Consider the following 20,224-nt stretch of genomic DNA (forward strand, 5'->3'; position numbering starts at 1 on the left):
AGAGTCTAACCTGGAAATGCTTTTTACACTTAACACTAACCATCGGGATAAGTGACACACGATAGAATAGCAATGTGATTTTTCTTTTACAGAGGCAAAGGAAATTGTTCTGAAGGCACAGATTCTGGCTGGAGGGAGAGGAAAAGGTATTTTCAATAGCGGATTGAAAGGAGGAGTTCATCTAACTAAAGAGTAAGTCTTTAAAACTGAAAAAGCATAAATAATTTGCTTCTGTTGTAATATTTAAGCTGTTTACAATAGCTATGCGACTGTTTCTTTTAATATCTTCCAGTAAACTAACCTTTTTCCTTTGTAGCCCTAAGATTGTTGAACAGCTTGCTAAACAGATGATTGGGTACAATCTGTCAACAAAGCAAACTCCAAAGGATGGTGTGACAGTTAAAAAGGTAAGATTTTTGCCTCTTGAAAGTTGAGAATGGTGTTCAGCTGCAATTTTGCATTAATATGCTGAGGTGTATGACATACATGGATTTGTTTTTTCATTCCTTCTCCAGTGCTGGATTGATGGCAGCTGGTTGATGAAAGGCAAAGGAAATGTTACTTTTTCTTCCTTTGTGCGTATGTATTTTGTCTATCACTTTCAGCATACCTAGTGGTGGAAAAATAAATTCATTTCTGCTACCTGTGTTGAAGGGAATCCTTTGTTATAGGTTCAGTCTTCATCAAATACATATTAAGTGCTGGCATAACTGTATGTAGCGTTAACTCTACCTGCTTATCGACCTTCTGCTTAGAGAAGTTAATATATAGATGATTACCTGTAGTAAAAATACTATCTGTATTTCATTCAACCTCAGCTTTGGGCAACTGTTAATAAAAGTAGGGACAGATGACTTTGCATGAGAATGATCTCATTTGAAAAACAAAATAGTCTAAAAGTAGATTCTTCCTCACATGTTGCGGATGCAGAGTAAAATGTGGTCGTGGTAGTGGTTCAGCTAACGTGGTAATTCATTTACCTTTACTGGTGAATCCTGCAAGGTACCAAGATTTACTTCAGCCTAAATGTATTGTCTGTATTGGCCTAAGAAGAAGCATAGCTAGGTCTTCGGCCAGATTCTCCTTTACTATTGTAAAAATCCCGAAGTCTGCAAGTCCTAGCAATTGCCTATCTACTCTACGTATTTCTACCTCTTTCTTTGTTTTACTGAGAATGATCTTCATACAGGTATGTAGTCAAGAACCACACACTGTGTTTGGTGCCAGGAGATAATTTGGCATGAGCTGAAAAGAACTGCAGTTCACTTTTAATATACTGTGAACAGCTTGGTATATGAGCATGGGAGGGGAACACCTGTCTGGAAAGATGCTGTCTAATGAGGGCTGGAGGGAGGGGCTCAGGAGGTTCTGCTCCTGGGGAGCAAGATTACCATCACTCCTCATAGCTGTTGTTAAAAAGAAATACTAGATATTAAAAAGAAGAAACAGTATTACCTTTAAGGCATGTCTGTCAGAGATTGTGATAATACTAAGGATATAAAAAGGATAAACATTTCCTGTATTAATGTGCTCTGCTTTGAAAAATTTGTATTGTAGAGGCAGCTTTCTTTTATAAATTCTTTAGTTTTATTCTTTTGCCCTAGTTGACCTACACTGAATACATCAGTACAGGAAATTTCACTCTTTTGTCTGAGTGCAAGTCTGCTCATTCATTTACGTATTCAGTTCTGAAAAAGAAACTTCTAATTTTCTTTGAAGTGGATAGAAATGAAAGAAAGGTATGGGTGTTGGGGTTTTTTGAAATGGATTATTCAAACCATTTATATTAATATGTCTTTTATGCCATGTATAGAATAGCTGTAGATTTCACTTGTAATTTCTTTACTCCCCATCCACATGTGGCTTGTATGAACAGACAGTGGTCAAGAGTAAGCAGCCAGGGCATATGTGAAGTTTAAGGTCAAGTTTACACTACTGAACTTCAGATATTTTTTTGGATGGTACAGGAAAGTATATAGTCTCGATAGACTGTGTGTATTTTTCCTTTGCTATAGAGTTATATGTCCTGAAAAGTTTCCATAGCTTGCAAATATTTTAATATTGATGGATGATAAACCAGTGTAGTGCTCTTCACTGGGAGCAGCTGATCTTCTAATGTGACAGACTTCCATTCTGATTATAGAGTTGGCTTTTAAAAGCCCTTGGCGAATTCATATCTTACATATGTACGTACAAACGTACAGGAAATGGTATATTTGATGATATTTTTGGTGTTCAGATCTTGATTCTTGGTAATTTATGGTAAGGTCATACACCCTGTTTTAAATTAAGTACTCATAACTGTTTGGCCAATGGCATGCTAATACTTTCCCCATTGCTCGGTAGATAGTGAAGAAAGCATGTTTAAAAAGATTCATCTAGGTCATTAAAAGACCATCTTCCATAAAAATTCATGTATTTTAAAACTCTCTATCTTTTTTAAAGTTTGCTCACTCTAGGATCTTCAGAGTCGTTAAAGGAATTGAGGCATTCAGGTCTGTAGTATCAAAACTACAATGTCAAACACTGAAATTTTCATCAAGGGTCAAACTATGGTAATATGATTAAAAGTATGGTAGTTGTGTCTAAGATACCATTTAATCCAGTGGGTACTGTGCAGAAAATGCTGGACAGGCTCTTTGTGCTTGCTAAGAGCAGTGGGGAAGTAGAGAATTAATAGCAGGTGTTCTATGTCAAGGAGTATGCTGTCTCCGTATGTGTCTGTAAGAATATGGGTGTGCACATACACTTAAAGAAAATTGTGGTTGACAAACAAAAAAAAAGGCATGTGTTTAGGGTTTGTGGTTTTTAAACTTTCTGGTGTTCTGGAAAGTTTGAGTGAACACTTACATTTTAAAAAATATTAGGTAATAAATGTCTTTCAGAAGGAAAATACTTATTTAGGCACTTTCTGCGAGGCAAACAATGAGCTACTATCGTCATGGAATGGAAGTCATGTGCCTTTTACATGTATTTGTAAGGAAGGAATAAAAGAGAGAAATTTTCTACAATTAGAATAATTATGGAGCAGAAAATGGAATTTTCAGCTTTCTGTCTCAGCTTGTGCACCTACTACAGAATTTAAAGCATGTTTGTGCTTCTTTAGATTGATGATTCTTAAATAAATAGCATTGTCCTCAGTTCCCTTGTAACTTGGAAGCTGTTTTGTGAGTTTACATAAAATCCTCTTAAGGCAGCTTGGAATTTGGAGAGCCCGGTTATCGGAGAAGACAGTCTTCTCTTATCATGACAACCTGAAAATTTGCTACCTGTGTTTTCTCTCCAAGCAATAACAGAATTAACATTTTGAATATTTGATTCAGTATAAAAGAGCTCTTATAGTAACCCCCGTGAAATTAGATGTGTGACTTAACTTTTAGGTAATGATTTGGTTTTAGGAAGGAAGGCTTGAAGTTACCAAGAAGCTTTAAAGAAGATTGTTTTTTTCCCCAGGACATAATAAATATAAACCTAATGTGGTAAACAGACAATGATGCTTCACATTCTTTATCATAAGCAAAACAGACAAAATATGAGAAAAGTCAACAGTCTGTAGATTCAATTTCACTACTGTTAACGGTTCATTAATGTGTTTGCATTAGTTTTGCTAGGTGAATCGTAGGTAGACTTTAACAAATAATATTTCAAGACCTTGAACACCAACTTCCCTGGCTTTGTTCGGCATCAAACGGGGAGGATGGTGAAGGAAAGTAACTATTGTTGGGAGAAATAAGAGATGTTGCACAGTCTGAGAATTGTTACTCTACAGTAGGTTTGCCTACTACAAAGCAGATAGAAGCAATAGTTTTGTGAATTAAGACGGTTAATTAGCAGTAGAGAGGACAATCACTGGAGTCGGAAGTAGCAGTTGAAAAGATACCTGATTTAATAATGTAAGTTCCACCTGCTGTTCTTGCAAATGTATTCCTCAAGACTCCTCAAGGCCCTGATCCTGAGCACTCTGGAAACTGTCTCAACTCAGACAAATCCAGTAGGACTAGCTGCTTTTGTTTGACTCACATTTTTCAGATATACTGATGCAGGATATGTATGAAGGTGAAAACATGCATGCAGGTAAAAAGACAAATAGCAAATCAAGGATGCTTTCCATGTCTTTGCTTGTTAATTTGAGAAATCTTGGCAGGTAGCCGAGCAATGCTTCTGAAGTTGGGTTTTAGCATCCCTTTATAGTAGCCTAAAATAAGCAGGTTCTTTTAAGTTGTACAGTAGTTTTCGATGTTCTTAGTTGTCTCCTTCACCCTAGTTTTCTTTAGTTTGCTTTTGAACAGTCACTTTAACTATTCTCTTACATCACCCTATGTGCTATGAACAAAGCAAGGTAAATGTAGAAGGAAACAAAATCACTGTAAAGAAAATAACTTCCAAGTCAAAAACCCCGTGAAGAAATAGCATCTTTCCTTCCATTCTGAGCACGGGGGCCTTTATTTAATTCCATGTCTCTTACTTTTTTTTTCCTGTTCTGTTAAGATGTACAGCCTGGCAGAAGGTAAGTACATGCTTTCTTCTGTACTCCCGAGCAGAATGTCAAAAAAGCGACTTGGGTGAAACTATAGTGCATCTTTCTTGTTTATAGTCCTTGAATTATGAAAACCCCAGGAATACTTATTTGATGGAACACATCTGCTGGGTGGGCAGAGTTTTAAGACTGCAGGTGTACACATGCCTCTTGGATCTAAGGAGTTTGAACTGCTGACTGACAGAATGAATTTCACCTTTTGTTTTATTGAGTGATGGTCTTCATCTGCAGTCGTTGTTCAAAACTGACACTTCATAAACAGACCACACTCAAAAGACGCTGCCACTTAATCCTTTTAAATTATATTACTCATAGGGAAGTGATTTTCCTGATTTCCACTACTTCTGTTGAACAGTAGGAAATAGTAGCTCTGCTAAGGAAGATGTAGTTGATTGTCAGAAGGAGAAGCTGTAGTGTTAATTAAATTGCAGAGGTGGCTGCTCAACTTCCAGGTTGAAAAGCAAAACCGCAGTGCAAAGCAGAACTAGAGTCTTTGCACCTGAGATTATGTTCCTGCTAAGGAACAATTACTGATGATCATACGCAGATATTATAAAAAGATTAAGAATATTTGGGGGAATTCAGTATTCTCGCATCAAAACAGTTTTGTGAGTCCTTTACCAAGTGTAAGACTACTTCACCCCTGAAATTGCTTTAATTGCTATTGTTAAACTATTGCAAAAATTGACAGCTCAGAGGAAGAGGAAGGTGTTGTAATGCCGATGTGGAGAGGACTTTGGCTTCAGCATATTTTTGGGGGGAGTGAAAACATTGTAACAAAGTATTTATATGGGCCATTTTCCCCTCAATTTTAATGTGACTCCTTGAAGATTCCAATCACGTAGGATTTGAATCATCTTTGTTGTGTGCTGAGGGATCTGTCAGATACCAGTATGAAAGGGCTCTGTAGTTTATAGTAATAAATGGAAATGAGTAGCTCTTTGGAAAAATAACTTTTTATATTTCTAGAATGTGTCTGTATCTGAAGGTTGCGCATCTGCTTGTCTCTCTAAACTGAAGGTAAAAAGCTGGATGGCGGAATTATCTGTAAACCATTTCCTTAGGAGATACTTAGGCAGGGCAGGAATTCAGTGCTGAGATTATAAGTGTAGGATGGCCTGTCAGAATGAGGGTGAGAACTTAAGCCAGAGGCTTTACTGGTGAGGAATGACGCCACTGATGCAGTGCATCAGAAAGCCAGCGTACCCTGTCTCACATCTGTGTGATCTGCAAGACTGTAGTCACTTGTGAATCAAGTTTTTCTGGGAGAAGCATGTTAAAGTGCTTGCTGGGAATAAAAAGCTAATATGGAGATCCCCTTTATGGACAGAGCATCAGCTCCGATTCTCTTCTTGGTACAAAACCAACTATTAGGTGTGCCTGGTTTACACTGCTTGTTAGGTACCCCAGTGAGAACAGCAGCATCAGGGTAGTCTCTTATTTAGGAAGAAAGGATTTCTTGGGGAAAGAATCTTTGGGTTGTAATACCTCGTAAAAGCAATGAAAGGAACATTTCTTCGTGGGATGGCAAGTAGCAAACCGCTGCGGTTTAATGCAATGCAGAAAACGTGAGCCACACTGTTCCCTGCTTGATCACAGCAAAGGGAAATCCTGCCCCTTATTGGGTCTGTTAATTTGTAAGTGCTTTTTACATTGCAAAAGATTTTACGGCATTCACTGTTCTTGACACCTCAAGGAAGCAAAGCACTGTTCAGGTTAAGTGTCACCAGCCAAATGGACCAGGCAGAACTCTTGCTGATTTTCTCTTCCCTGTATTTGTTCGTAGGTGATGGTTGCAGAAGCCCTGAATATCTCCAGGGAAACATACTTTGCGATTTTGATGGACAGAGCCTGCAATGGACCTGTTATGGTTGGCAGTCCACAGGGTGGTGTCGACATAGAAGAAGTTGCAGTTACTAGCCCAGAACTTATCTTTAAGGTATTAAAATACTATTTTACACTAAAAATTTTCCTTACCAGTCATCCAAAAGAATATGGATTGCTTTCTCCTTTCATTTTTCCTTTTTGCATGTATGGAAAGAAGACAGTAAGAATCATAAAAATAATGTTTCCCCAAATAAGGGATCAGACCTGCCATCTATTAAATGAATGAAGCATGTTTAACATCCAATTTTGTTAGAGTTTAGGTCTCCCATCTTGATTTAGAAAACAAGCTTTTTGACTGTTACGTGATATGTTAAACTTAATATCTGAAATGTTTAATGAGTGAGTTTCACTTTCAGGAAGGTACACAGTTTTTTCACGAGTGGGTTGGTACCAATGTTTCTATGGTTGTTTTTTTTAATTGACAAAGTTGTTAATTATTTGTATCTGGATGACTGTTGCATCTGAAATCCAACTGTTGTAATTGCTTTCTTAATGATGACTACATTTAAGTATTTTTTATGTTACTGTGGCATGATAATGAGTAGACAAGCTATTCATCTGGGGAAATAATTGATACAATCAAGTATAATTATTCAAAAAATTGTAAAAATATTTAATGTGCATTTAAAAATTATATAAACTTCACAGTGTTACTGGGCAGTGACACCACTGACTTGAAAATATTCCAGAAGATGTCATAAAAATTAACAGACTAAATATTCGTCAACGCCATCTGTACAGTAATTAAAAGTGAAAACTGGTGTCACATTGTCTTGTCAGCATGCCACCCTGAAGAATTATATATTTTCTGGAAGGACTGTTTCATAGCCGGTGTGGTAATTATAACATACCCTATAGGCAGCTGCTATAGCCTCAGTCTCTGAGAACTTTGGCAAACAGCCATGCTTTAATTACTAATTTGCAAATGTATACTAAGTGTTTTCCTTTTGAAGTTATAAACCTCCATTCCGATGGAATATTTAGTTATATTTATGCACGTTGTTGTTACAGGAGGAAATAGATATTTTTGAAGGTATTAAGGATCATCAGGCATTGCAGATGGCAAAAAGTTTGGGATTCAAAGGACCTTTGCAACAGCAGGTAACTTGACTCTACTGCCTCAGTTTTTACTGAAGATGTTTTAGCCCAGCTACACGATAAATGTTTTCCAAATAGACGTGAGAGGCTATGATCAGGACCCCTTTGACATTATAAATATTAAATTGCACCTATGTAATCAACATCGGGCTTTAGCAATTTAAAGGTCCTTATTGCTCCCAAGTAAAAGTCCGTGGTCTTTGAAGCAATTGGTGGCAACAGGCTGTTACACCACGTGGGATTATTTTGATTTCATTGGAATTCCATGTTTTGAGAATTTGGCCCTTAATAGGGGGAGAAGTAAGAGTGTATATCTGTGCAACTGAAGCCTATTTTCTTTTCACGAACTTCAATTCAAAACCAAAAGTCTGCCAGCTTATTGTCTTTTCAGTATCTTTTTTTATATGTGGTAGAATTCCACACTGTACACGAATATGTAAGATATTTTGCCTTTATGAATAATTTTTCAGAGAAGAAAAAGCTTGTTTAAGCTACTTTTACTGTTTTTTTTCCTTTAGTATCAAACTGTCATTTTTTTAGAACTCATTTATTTTTAGTTCAGCAGTTTTAATTATTTTCTATCCCAACCGTGCAATTAAAAAATACATAATCATTAAGTTGATTAACACACATTTGAAGATTTAGCTGTATATCTAATGAGGAGGAATGATTATGTAGAACCTTTCAACCCTTGAAGAGTTGTGGTACTTAATAATTAACAGCAATATATGGACTTTTCAACAATGTGTTTAAATAATGCTGCAGTAAATGCGTTTCTTTCCTTGTGCTATCAACTGAAAGGAATTTACTGAAGCATAGGGACATAGTTTTTATTCAGAAAAATCCTGGTATTTACTTATACATTTGCTATTTCTGTGCTGGGAATTTATGCTTTGCCTCGAAGAGGCTCAGTACTTATAGACCTTGAGAAGGAGAAATGTTGACATTAAGCTGCCTGATTTAAAGGGATGCTGGAAGATGGAGCAGCCCTTAATAAAAGTAACATGATTCTGGTGATCTGTTAAAGTTACAGCAGTGTCCTAGAGCAATAAGAGCTTTTCAGGTTGCCCAGAATCGGTGTAGGGTGACACAGTGGGACTTCCTCCCTAGCGTCACTGTTGATAGCCGTAACCATGTGGCATTAGGGTAGTTTGTCAACCAGAGCGTCCGCACCAAGGAAACTGCTGATTTAAAACTGATATTTTTTTTTTTTAAATCAAAACCACGGAGAATGCTTCAGTTGATGGCTTCTGGGCAGGGGATGATGACTTCATCTGCAAACTTATTTCAGCTAATAGGTTGTCAGTGCTTAATGAACCAAAGGGATTTTTTTTATCGCATGTTCATGTTGCTGTTGTTTAAGTTGTTCTGTTAATGGAGAAATATTGTAAGAACAGAAAGACTTGGAAGTTAGTAGTCAGTCACAATACTTTTGGCCACAGAACCAGTCATAGAGATAAATGGTGAGGAACAATAAGGAACAAGGAAGAGCATCTTGTAAAGATTAAACAAACATGCTTCTGACGTAATTTCTCCAAGAAAACATTTCAGACTGGTGAAGGAAGGATAAATATTTTTTTTTTCTGAAGCCAGTAACATGCACGTACTGCTTTATGGTTTCTGAATTTAGACTGATTAACGTGAATGTGACTTAGATCTCAGCATACTGGAGAATATGCCATTATGAACTGTTAGGCACTTTTGAAATTAAACTTGTCATAGTAAACTTGCTGTTTATTTTGTAGAAAATCTCCAGTTCGTATAGTCTTTAAATGCACATTTACTAAACTTTATGCTGTAGCATAATGCTACATTATTGCTATTTTAAATACTATATAAACATGATAAAGGAAAGCGAAATAAAAGCAGTAATTATTTAGAGCTAGTGTGCAATATCATACATTAAAAATAATCAATAATGGTTTACCTTTGCCTTGAAAATGTTACCTTTTATGTTTCTGTGTGGTAATTATAAATCGCTTGATCAAATTTAGGCAGCAGATCAAATTAAGAAGCTGTATAATCTTTTCTTGAAAATTGATGCCACTCAGGTTGAAGTGAATCCCTTTGGTGAAACTCCAGAAGGGCAAGGTAAGAAATTGAAGGAAACAAATGAATGCATTATAATTTATGCAAAATATAAATTAAATTGCATAGAAGGCTGTAGCAGCAGCTTTGCATTAATTTTATTTTGTAATGTAATTTAAGAAACATTCATAAATATTCCCATGGCAGATTTTACATTTCAATACCTTTTGTTATTTAATCCAAATACTCGAAGTATCAGTTTCTACATGTTATTCTTGGTGAGAAACAGCAACCTTTTCTGCTCTTCTGCTCTTTGAACAAAGTTGGGTTTTTCTTGGGTTTTAACAAAAAAAAAAAATCCAAGACAAATTAATGTTACTGAACATCCTGAGATTGTGTGGAAAGAAACTTGCTATTTTATGTTTTTAAACACAGAGGTGAATTAAAATACTAAGTGCATGACTGCAACCTACTAGAGCACAGGAGAAATTCCAGCTGGAATGGCCACTTAGCTACATCCTTTGGGAAGAAAAAAGGGTAATTGATCTGCTTCCATCACGAATACAGGGCTAAGAAGATATAGGGTAAATAAAAGGAGCTGGGTTAGCTTGCATGTCATTTTAGTAGTTGGTTTTCCAGCTGTAACCCTTTCTTCCCCCTGTCATTTTGTCCAGTTAACTTGGACAAAAGAGAAGAGGGACTAAAGATGCCAGGGGTATATTGACAGAGCGTAGGGCTGGTCCGAGTGGATCGTAGTTACCACCTCACTCTTTCATTGATGGCAGACTATTTATACCCTTGCATTCATTCCTAATGCCAGTATTTTACGGTATTCGTGCCCCTTCTGTTTTATGTCTTCTCTTTAATTTAAATAGGTAAAGGTGAGAAGTTGTGGAGCTCGGGGGGAGCTCGCTGAGAGTTCGGTGTCCAAGGAGGCTGCAGTTCCCAAGCACTAGTGACTTTCTAGTAGAGGCCCTACCTACAGTGTAGTTTTGTGATTTCAGAGAAGTCTTTGACACTGGGAAGTGCTGGTGGGTGTTTCTTGACAAACATTGGGAAAGAATACTCAAGACAATTCCCGTTTTTAACCAGCTTTATAAGATATGCCTACAGATCAAAGTGGAAACTAGTAAATGGGAAGAGAAGGCTTTATACGCATTTTAACAGACGTAAGGAATGTGGCTGCTTAATTGCAGTTTTAGCAGTCTTTGGAAAAAGATCACTGCTGTGTCAGTTAAGATGGTGAGCTCCTCATAGAAGTCAGTACCAAAGGAAAGAATTAGCATTTTAAAAATACTTTTTATATGCCTACAGCTAGTTTGTAAAGTAAACAGCTTTCCACTAAAAATCCATATTTTTGGCTCAGTTGGTTAGTAATTCAAAAGCTGAATTGTGGCTCAAACCATGCAGTCGCTTCCAACCGTCCAACTTTGTTTTTCCCTTTTTATTAACAAACCAAATGCAAAAGAATTGGCAGAGAATTGTCCACAGCTTGAAAGGAAAATTCTATTCGTAGTGTACTCTGAGAAAGCTCTAAAAGATACAAAAACAATCCTTCCCTGCCCCGTTTATTAACACATCTTATAATGTGCTGCTCGTTGTTTAAAAGATGGGTTCTGGGCCACTAAAATGGCCTATTGTAAAATGACATCGTAAAAACAAATTCAAAAAGAAATATGTTTTCTGTTGAAGTATATGAGGATAATTTAGAGACAATGATAGTAATGATGAAATGTGTGTTCAATTATATTTTGTTTTACATAATAACCTAAAAGCAGCGTAAACTAAGTTATAAGAAAATATTTAAGACCTAAATGTATGCGTTCTGCTCTTTGAGCCTTTTCTTCTCTGACCTTTCTCAAAGTCCTTCTTGGTTGGGTTTTTTTGGTGTTCTTGCCACCAGAATCCTTTAGGTCTCTGGACAGACTTTACCTCATGAGAATGAATTTCACTGAATGCTTTAACTCTTTATTTGAGAATCTTTCGCGGCACAGTGTGCTCAGATTTCCAGCTCATTTTGAAGCACCCTAATAACGTGCACGTTGAATCAATAGTTTGTGTTGTAAACCTCGTTCAGCTTAAAAAATGTCAGTCAAATTCTTAGAAACTAACTCTAGCTCCATTGGTGCAGATGCAATTTGTGAAGTGTGTGAGAGAGACAAAAAGCCCTGCTGTTGACCAGTGTAGTACTACTGTAGGCTGTATTTTACATGGAAATGGACAGTTGGCCTTCAGAACCCAATAGACTCTGGCTTTTCCCTGCCCTTTAAATAGATCCATTGGCTTCATTGCAACCAGTTGGGAGTGAGGTGAGACAGACGCTTTCATTCTGTGTTGCACATTGAAGTTGAAGCAGAACAGTTCAACACTGTTGACCTTTTGAGGATAAATGGGACCTTTAAAATAGGTAAAACAAAAACTGCTGTAACTTCCTCACAGATTATGATGTTCACTACAGATTCATTGGTACATTTGTCTGCTATGACTGATGTACTTACCAGGTTGGTTTTGTGGGTTCAAGACACCACTGATATTGTAAAAACAAAATTTCCTTCCTCAGAACTTAATGAAGTAATTGTTTTTGCAGAATAATTGACCAAGATACCTTACAGTACAGGGCGGTATGGAAGGTATTCAGTAGTCCTTATGCTCAGTCAGATGTCAGCGACTGGGACAACTATGATAGTTGCCTTCTGTCGAGCAGAGAAATGAGCTTGAGGTGAGCTGTTTTTGCCAGGAGTAGGCTGTTCAGATATTCACGCTTGCTGGATCAAAACTAGCTCAGATGACTAGCATAGAAGCACTTCACTATTCTATTATTTTAGCAGAGCAAGGGACAAAATCCCAAGTTCTGTACCTACATCAACTCAGCCATGTAATCCTGCAAAGAAAACAGTTGATTATGTCTTGCGTATGGACTGTAGTCATGTATAGACGCTGAGAAGGAAGAGATGGCACTGTCCCTCTGGAATAGGGGCATCATTGAGATGCTGAGAACATACTTGGCTGGGTACGAACACAGAGGGAATATTGGTAGACAAGTAGGGGCAAGTGTAGGAGAGGAAGAGAAGGCAAAGCTGGTGGTCCTAAAGAACTATGGTGGTACCAACTTCGCGTCCTTTCTGGAGTCCTATCAGGTAGCACTACTGAAAAATGGACTGATTTGGGTAGGTCGCCAGATTAGCTTTGGTGGAACGGCTGTGCATATGTAGCGAGAAGGGCTTAATTTGAAGGATGTTTTCCCCATGTGTTTTGCATCCAGGAAGCTGAGGAGCAGAAATGGAGTGGGTTTCAAGCTGTGAAAGCCATCTTACTGGCAGACATACACAGAAGTCTTCCTGTGCTTATTTCTTTTTTGCTAGCAGTTACGACGTCTGAAATGACTTAAAGAAGAAGAAAGAAACAACAAATGGAGGAACATTTCAGTAGCTTAATGCACTTACTTCTAATGATAAAATAAGTCTCTATATGAAGGCCATTATTCCCATCAAAGTAACAGTTAAGACGGATTTATTTCTTGCTGTGTTTTTTGTTTTTCACTTGTGTGAATTTCCATAAGAAAGTACATCGTCATATGTATTTCCTCTTGTTTAATTTTGTGGTGAATTCTGTTTTAACACTAGTGGGTCAGAAGCCTCTAACTGCCAATTTCTTTGGGATTTTTTGTTTTGTTTGCTTTCAGTATAAGCTGTTGAATTGGCAGATGACAAAAATCCTGCACCTCTAGCAAAAACAATACTTTCCATGAATATAAGTGTTGGAGCTTTCTTTGATATTTGTTTAGAAGAAAATTTCATTTGTATAATCTGTCATGCATGTAACAATGTGCTTTTGATGGTGAAAATTGTTTGATAAATATTAATAGGTGTTTTTTCCTACTACTTTGTACAGGATGGCCTTTGTTAAAGGTGAGATGCTATTAATTTGACATTGAGGATGTTCATGTGTAAGGTAAACAGAGCTCTGAAGCTGCACATTTATTTTAGCTTTGAGTTGTTTTAGCAATTAAAGGAACTGAAGTCTTGGAAAAGAAAAATAGTACAGGTCTCAGTTCTTAGTTAAAAAGAAATTAATGCAGCTTTGGAACAGTACAAACATATTATGAACTCAGTTTCTCCTTTTGGCAGATACCTGGTCAACCATCATGTGGGTAAAATCTAGACTCTTCCAAGAGAGATCTAATATATGCAAACACTCATGAATAGCTTTCTGAAACCAGAGTCACTGAGCCCAAATTTGATCCTGTTTTAATTTACTCTGGTATTGCTTACAAATCAAATGTACTTAGAAAAATCACAAAACCCCCCAGCAACATTTGGATATCCAAAACAACAAAGCCAAATGCAAATCAAGACATACAATTGAGACTCTCGAATTTGCGTAAATGTTTTGATTACTGTTTGCTGGATATTTTGTCCTAAGATAAGGAGTTATATATTAAAAAAAAAAGGTATTTGTCCATTAAAAAGGTTGTGGGATTAGTTATTTTAATTGATGCCTATCTATATCAAAGACTAAATTTGTCTTTTAAATTGTGATTGTACATGTCTCTGCGACTAGAGGCCAATGCTCATGAGCACGTGCATCCCTACCATGTATGTTTTTCAATGGCAATACAGATCAAAGCACAACAGAAAGAAAAACTATTTGATATTTCTGGATGCAGCATTTTGAAGGTGCTTAAATCTGACTGGTGTGTATTGAGAAATCAATTTTACTTCAGACGGTAATTATAATATGGATATAGTACAAATCAATTTACTTAAATAGTGATATCAGTATATAGCCTTCCATTTACTTAGAACATGTTAATCTAATGAGGTGTTTGCCTGTGCAAACCCACAAATATAAGAAGTTAGTAAACAGACAAATAACCAGTTCACGCTGCGTGCATTTCTCCTCCTGGTTGTTGTTATGTATCACATCTACAAGCTAGTCTTTGGTATCTATTATTTAATATAGTCAAGTTTCAGCTACTTTTTGATTTGTTTTTACGACCATAGCAGATGTTCATGTCAATGAGAAGTTTTGTATTTACTTTTTAAATTTTCTTTATTTAAAAGTCATCTTTTGATAATTTTTGACATACATTGGCTTGAAGTTGTTTTAATTTAGATCTTTAGGGAAATAATATGTGTATAGCCAATAACATTATGAATTAAAAATATTAAGAAAAGCATTTTGTGCATTGCTTAATTATGAACGAGTTCATGTTACCAAACGTTGCTTTGGATTGCTAACCTGTTACCTCTTACATCTGTCATACTTTCAAAACATCAAGTAGAGTCTCTTAGGGGATTGCTGCAGACCATCTGTCCACACCTTAAATCTGCCTTCAAAACTTATGGGAACTTTGTTGAAAGCAAATGTAGATCGTGATCCCTTGACAAAGGCTCATGGCTGTGTAGTGTGGAGATGCTTGCTGTACCTTTTCTCAACATAGGATTTCAGGAAAACTCACCCTTCTCTACTGGACGCAATGCTACAGCTTCAGCTGATCAGATGTTGAAAGCAGCATCAGTCCCTAAGCAACCTCTCCCCCTCCTGTGTAGTTCATGTAATATTTCAGAAGCTCTGACTAACTGTAATCTCTAAATGCCTCTGTATTGTTTTATATTTTTTTTCTTTAGTTGTTTGTTTCGATGCCAAGATAAACTTTGATGACAATGCAGAATTTAGGCAAAAAGAAATATTTGCCATGGATGACAAGTCTGAAAATGAGCCTATAGAGAACGAAGCTGCCAAATATGACTTAAAATATATAGGACTGGATGGAAATATTGCTTGCTTTGGTAAGAACAAATAAATCCAGAAGACATTCGTAGAGACATTCATACTTGTTTGGTGTATTGAATTAATTCACAATCTGACATTCAGTCCACTCTTAACAGTATTTCAGACTTTTGCTGAGGTTGTCTGTCCTTCCACAAGTTCTTGCAGGAACAAAACTAAAATTGTGTTGAAAGTGTGAGGAAGGCCACAGCAGCTGGGCAGGGCATGTGTCATGTCAGAGAGAAGGCAGGCTAAAGAAGAAGCTTGGGGGGTTTTCCTGTGCTGAATTTTTAAGCTGATGCAATTGGTCTTTCCAGTAATTAAAAAAAAAAAAAGAAACCCACCAAACAAGAAAAGTCATCAAAATTTAATCATTAAATTTCAAAAATGAGACTGTGTTACTCAGATGGCACTGCAAAAGTGTGTGTCTAAGAACATGATATTCCCATTTACAATTGATTATTGAACCCCGTTTCCCTTTAAGGAAAGCTGCTAAAGAAGCTGCTTGGTTCTTAAAAGGAAAATCCCAGTTTCTTTTTTTCCTGAAGTTTCTGTAGAACAGAAGTTACTCTTGTGTTTAGAAGAGATAAGTAAAAGTCAGCTATGCTCTAAATAGTTTTCATTATGTAGAAATTCTTTTAGCCAGTACAACATTTTGTTATGAATCTAATTGAATTAGTTGGTTTATCTCAGCTTGGTGAAGCGACTGGTTTTAGAAAATGTCCAGTATTTTCATTGCTTCAGTGTGTACTCTAACCACAAATCCAGAAGATACGGATAATGTGTTGCAGTTGATTCAGTAAGCGACAGTGAGATTTTAATCTCAATTTAAACAAAAAGCAAACCCAAAACACCCTCAAACAATAATTGGCAATGCTACACTACTTTTTTTTGGTATGAGATACTGCTGTTGACTTTCTGGTGACACAGAAGTCTTACATTGCCCAGCAGGAGGGACTTACTGGGGACAAGCAATTCACATCTACTTTTCCTAGCTTGGAGGAGGTTCGTGCCCATGGGATTGCTTCTAGGCTGGTGCAAACACAAAATAAAAGGCAATTTCAGGAGTGCCTGACATCTGTCCCCAAAACTTGGTCATCTGTTTTACTGTAACACAAAACATCATCTACTGCTCTCAGAATGATGGGAGGGGAGCTTAAGGAGCCAATATGGCCTCCTTGGACAGAGTTTGTGTCTCTTGTTTGTTTCTTTTGGGGTTTTTTTAATTGAATTTTTTGCATTTTCACAATTACCATTCCCATGCTAATTACATGGTTAAGGGAAATATCCTTGAATAGTTACAGACCTATTTAAAAATAAATATTTATGTAACATTTTGCGCCACGTTAAGCGGTTGTGCTGACACATTTTAAGCCTTTTCACAAATCTTATATGCTTTTATGTGAAATACAAGCATGTGTTGTTTACAATTACAGTCAATGGAGCTGGACTTGCAATGGCAACATGTGATATAATATCCTTGAACGGTGGAAAGCCAGCCAACTTCTTGGATCTCGGTGGAGGTGTGAAAGAAGCACAAGTATATCAAGCATTCAAGCTGCTGACTGCTGATCCAAAGGTAAACATGTTGTTCTGGGGACTAGAAGCTTCCCCTTACAGCAGTAGAGCTGTGTTACAGGACTGTGAATGGCGTGCTGAGAAATGCAGGTGGTGGTGTGAACATCAAGGATGCGTTACTAATGGGCTGATGCAAGAGGAAAATTATTTCCTGTGAGCCACTGGACTGATTTCAGTTCCCGATCCACACCTAGGTTTGATCGGTCTTGAGTGGGTGCTTTCTCACAGCAGTTCAGCACAGAAACACGGATGTGGTAATGCTAGACATTGCAGTGCTGAACTTTGAACGTCTGGTTCCTAAAGTGGAATTTGTGGAGAGCTTTAGATACTTAAGATATTATTCCTAAGAGTGTACTGCCACGGTAGAGTGAGAAGGAAAATGTAAATTAAGCAAATAGCTGATACTGAAAGCTTATTTGTAGTCTCTTTAGCTTGAATTTTATAAAATATCTGAATCTGCACTGCAGGATAGTAATCTGTGTTTAATTAACATTCACAGGCTGGAACCATAGCCTGGTAAGTTCTAACATTTTCTTCTGCAGATGGAGGTACTGTTGCTCTTTTCTTTTTGGAAAAACAGAAGACATTAGTCTGTGTGTAGTGAGTAGAAGTTATTTCTAGAGATGCATGTTAGCATGCTGAGGTCATTGGTCCTCTTTGCAGACAGAAGCAGAATGTCTGCTGAGAGAATATTGATCAGGCGTAGGCGCTGGAGCAGTGCCAGCTGACCATCTCTGCCAGCACGGAGTTACGCTTTTGTGTGTAGCTAGGACTTTAGTTGCTGTAGATTTTTTTTTTTTTTTTTTACTAATGAAAACCTGTCAAAGAGCTTTGATCATCTTTTCCGTCTTTTGCACCTAAGCATCTCTGCTCAAGTCCTAATTTCAATGTTCTGCTTCTTTCTGTGGATCTGTCTTTCTCCTTTGTTTCTTTTCTGTGATTCCATCCATTTTCCCCATGTTCATTGTGTCTGATAATAGCTCCTCTAAATACCACCTTCCTGTGAAAATTGCATTGCTGTAATTGTATATCCTGTGTCGTAGTAAGTGATAAAATGTTGTGATTTTTCAAATAGAGGAGGATGTTTTTTGCAACAAAATTTTTAGGCAAAATCAAGAAAATTTACGATATGAAATAAGCACAGGTCAACTTCATATTGTAATTCTTTTGCAGTTGTTAACTCTCCTTGCATGTTTTTAGGTCATGTAGTACCGTGATGGCTCGACTGTACTAGAGTCATCTGCAATAATTAAAACATCATTCCTGGATCTTTTTGCACTCCTATAGACCTGGATTGTGCTGACCTTTTGTTTGTAGAGGTGTAGGTTTGTGTTCTTCTCAAGACCCACAGGAAGAGAACTGGTTGTCTCCTTCTACTTAGTGATCCTGTAAGCTTCGAATCATTAACATGCCTAAAAGAAACAGAGCTGGAGAAGTAGAGATGCAAGATACCTTTCCTGAGGCAGGATGGGACTTGGGGTTCATGCTAGAAAACCTTCTAATGACAGTTTGCTTCATTGCCTGATGTTAGTAGACAGTTATGTGTGAGTTTTAACTATTCTCAGGACATTGCATGAAGATTTGTTTGTCTGTTTGAGTTGTTCTGAGGTGCGTGCTTTGTATGATGATCAAGGTTTGGCTGACCTGTAATTTAGTTCTGAAACTTGTATTAGTGCTGGAGAAGCAGGTGCAGTAAAGTCTTAGATACACAACTTAGATGATGATTACTGCTATGCAAAATAGGTTCTTCTGTCTGCTACAGCGCAAACAGCAGGTATTAATTTTGGTGAGGAAACTTAGAGTTTAAACAATTTTAAAACAAGAAAGTGTTTCAGTAGCTCTCAGCTATATAACATCTGCATGCCCAACATTTGACTTGTAAATGTATCCTATTTTATATTCTGCTTATATATTACTACCTAATACTAGGTGCTTGCACCAGGGCCGGTGAAGCTATGCCAGTTGAGACAGCGGGGCAAAGTAGAAGGTAGCGTGGAAGGGACCTGAAAATGATTCCTGCTTGTGTCTGTGCACAGCTGTAGTGTGCCATTCCTGACTTTGGCCAAAGATGCAGAACGCTTCAGCCTAAATGCAGCACAACTCATTCCTCATTAATTTGTTGCCCCCTCTCTTCCTTTGGAATGGCTCTTCTGATAGTTTCTCCATTCACAGGAAGAATGACAGCTCCGCTGCCTTTTCCCTTTTGTTCTCCTCATTGCACTCCAGGCAAAAGAGGCAGGATGCCTGCTTAGAGTCCTCCTAGATGGTGTTATTTGGTGTGGTGCAGGGGAAAGAGGGCACTTCTGAAAGCTCTCAGCTCCAGATGCTGGTGCACACACATAAGTGACAGTATTGTTGGCCACAGAAATTGTGGGGTTTATCAAGATTTAATGCTGTCACCCATTTTAAGTTATTAACATTAGTTCTTTTGAGCCTAGCGCTGCACCTTGACCAGTCATACAGCTCTTAGCCCCGAGAGGCCTGCCAGGTTTAAGTGAATCCTTTTGGAACTGTTTCTTGTCAGCCCTTTCAGTTTGGCTGATTTTGCCTTTATTTTATGGGCCTGTGACCATCAGCAATACTATTTCAGTTCCACATGACATCAGGTGAAAAACTTCTCAATGATAACTGATGGAAGTATGCATGAGATTAAATTAGGATTAGTGAAGATACACTGATACCCCAGTACATAACAGGGAACTGAAGCAGCCCTGGAAGTTAAGCCAGCCTAAATTCAAAGCCCTGGTTTTTCTTACTGTTCTGCAGTTGAATATTAATATGTTTACTAGCTATTAAACAAATAAACATTTGGTGGTTTATTTCATTTTGTTCAGAAAAGGTAGAAAATGTCTTGTATTTCCTTTCCTCATACACCATATCCGTTAACTTATCAGTGAGATAATTGAATGAATCCTCTCTTTTCTTAGCTAATAGTAGACTTTCAATCCCAAGAGTCACTGTGGCTAATGCAGCATTCGCAGTTTGTATCTGGTCAGTCATTTCCCTGCAACCTTTACCCTGATGCCCACCTTGTTCAAGAAGATAAAAATTTTCTCTTGGGAACTTGAGCGGCAGTTTGTTGTAAATGTCTCCATACAACATTAAGCCTCTGATGAATGAACAAACAAACAAAGAGTCTGCAGGGCTGTAATACGGAGAAGCACTGCCTTTTAGTTGTGCTGAAACATGGTACAGGCAGTGTTAAAGACATTACAAGGGATCTTCCAGAAGGGAATGTTCAACTGCACTTTGAAATAGATCTTTTCTCTCTCTTCAGTTGTCTTTAAAATGTCTATTTTGTATTAAAGCAAAACTATACAGCTA

General features: G+C 37.4%; 1 protein-coding gene across 1 annotated transcript in view; it reads left to right on the forward strand.

The window, feature by feature from the left end:
* The window catches only part of SUCLG2 (succinate-CoA ligase, GDP-forming, beta subunit), a gene marked incomplete at both ends in the record, with an annotated part of 46,394 nt that extends 29,493 nt beyond the window's left edge, over positions 1 to 16,901 (forward strand). Inside the window, 7 exons of the mRNA XM_010146670.1 lie at positions 93 to 192; positions 317 to 407; positions 6,324 to 6,476; positions 7,436 to 7,525; positions 9,517 to 9,613; positions 15,181 to 15,342; positions 16,759 to 16,901. Coding sequence (XP_010144972.1) covers positions 93 to 192; positions 317 to 407; positions 6,324 to 6,476; positions 7,436 to 7,525; positions 9,517 to 9,613; positions 15,181 to 15,342; positions 16,759 to 16,901 — 836 coding nt within the window. The remainder of the gene's footprint in view (positions 1 to 92; positions 193 to 316; positions 408 to 6,323; positions 6,477 to 7,435; positions 7,526 to 9,516; positions 9,614 to 15,180; positions 15,343 to 16,758) is intronic.
* Positions 16,902 to 20,224: the final 3,323 nt, after the last annotated feature.

Source organism: Eurypyga helias, unplaced genomic scaffold, assembly GCF_000690775.1.
Source record: "Eurypyga helias isolate BGI_N326 unplaced genomic scaffold, ASM69077v1 scaffold8432, whole genome shotgun sequence".
Taxonomy (NCBI): Eukaryota; Metazoa; Chordata; class Aves; order Eurypygiformes; family Eurypygidae; genus Eurypyga; species Eurypyga helias.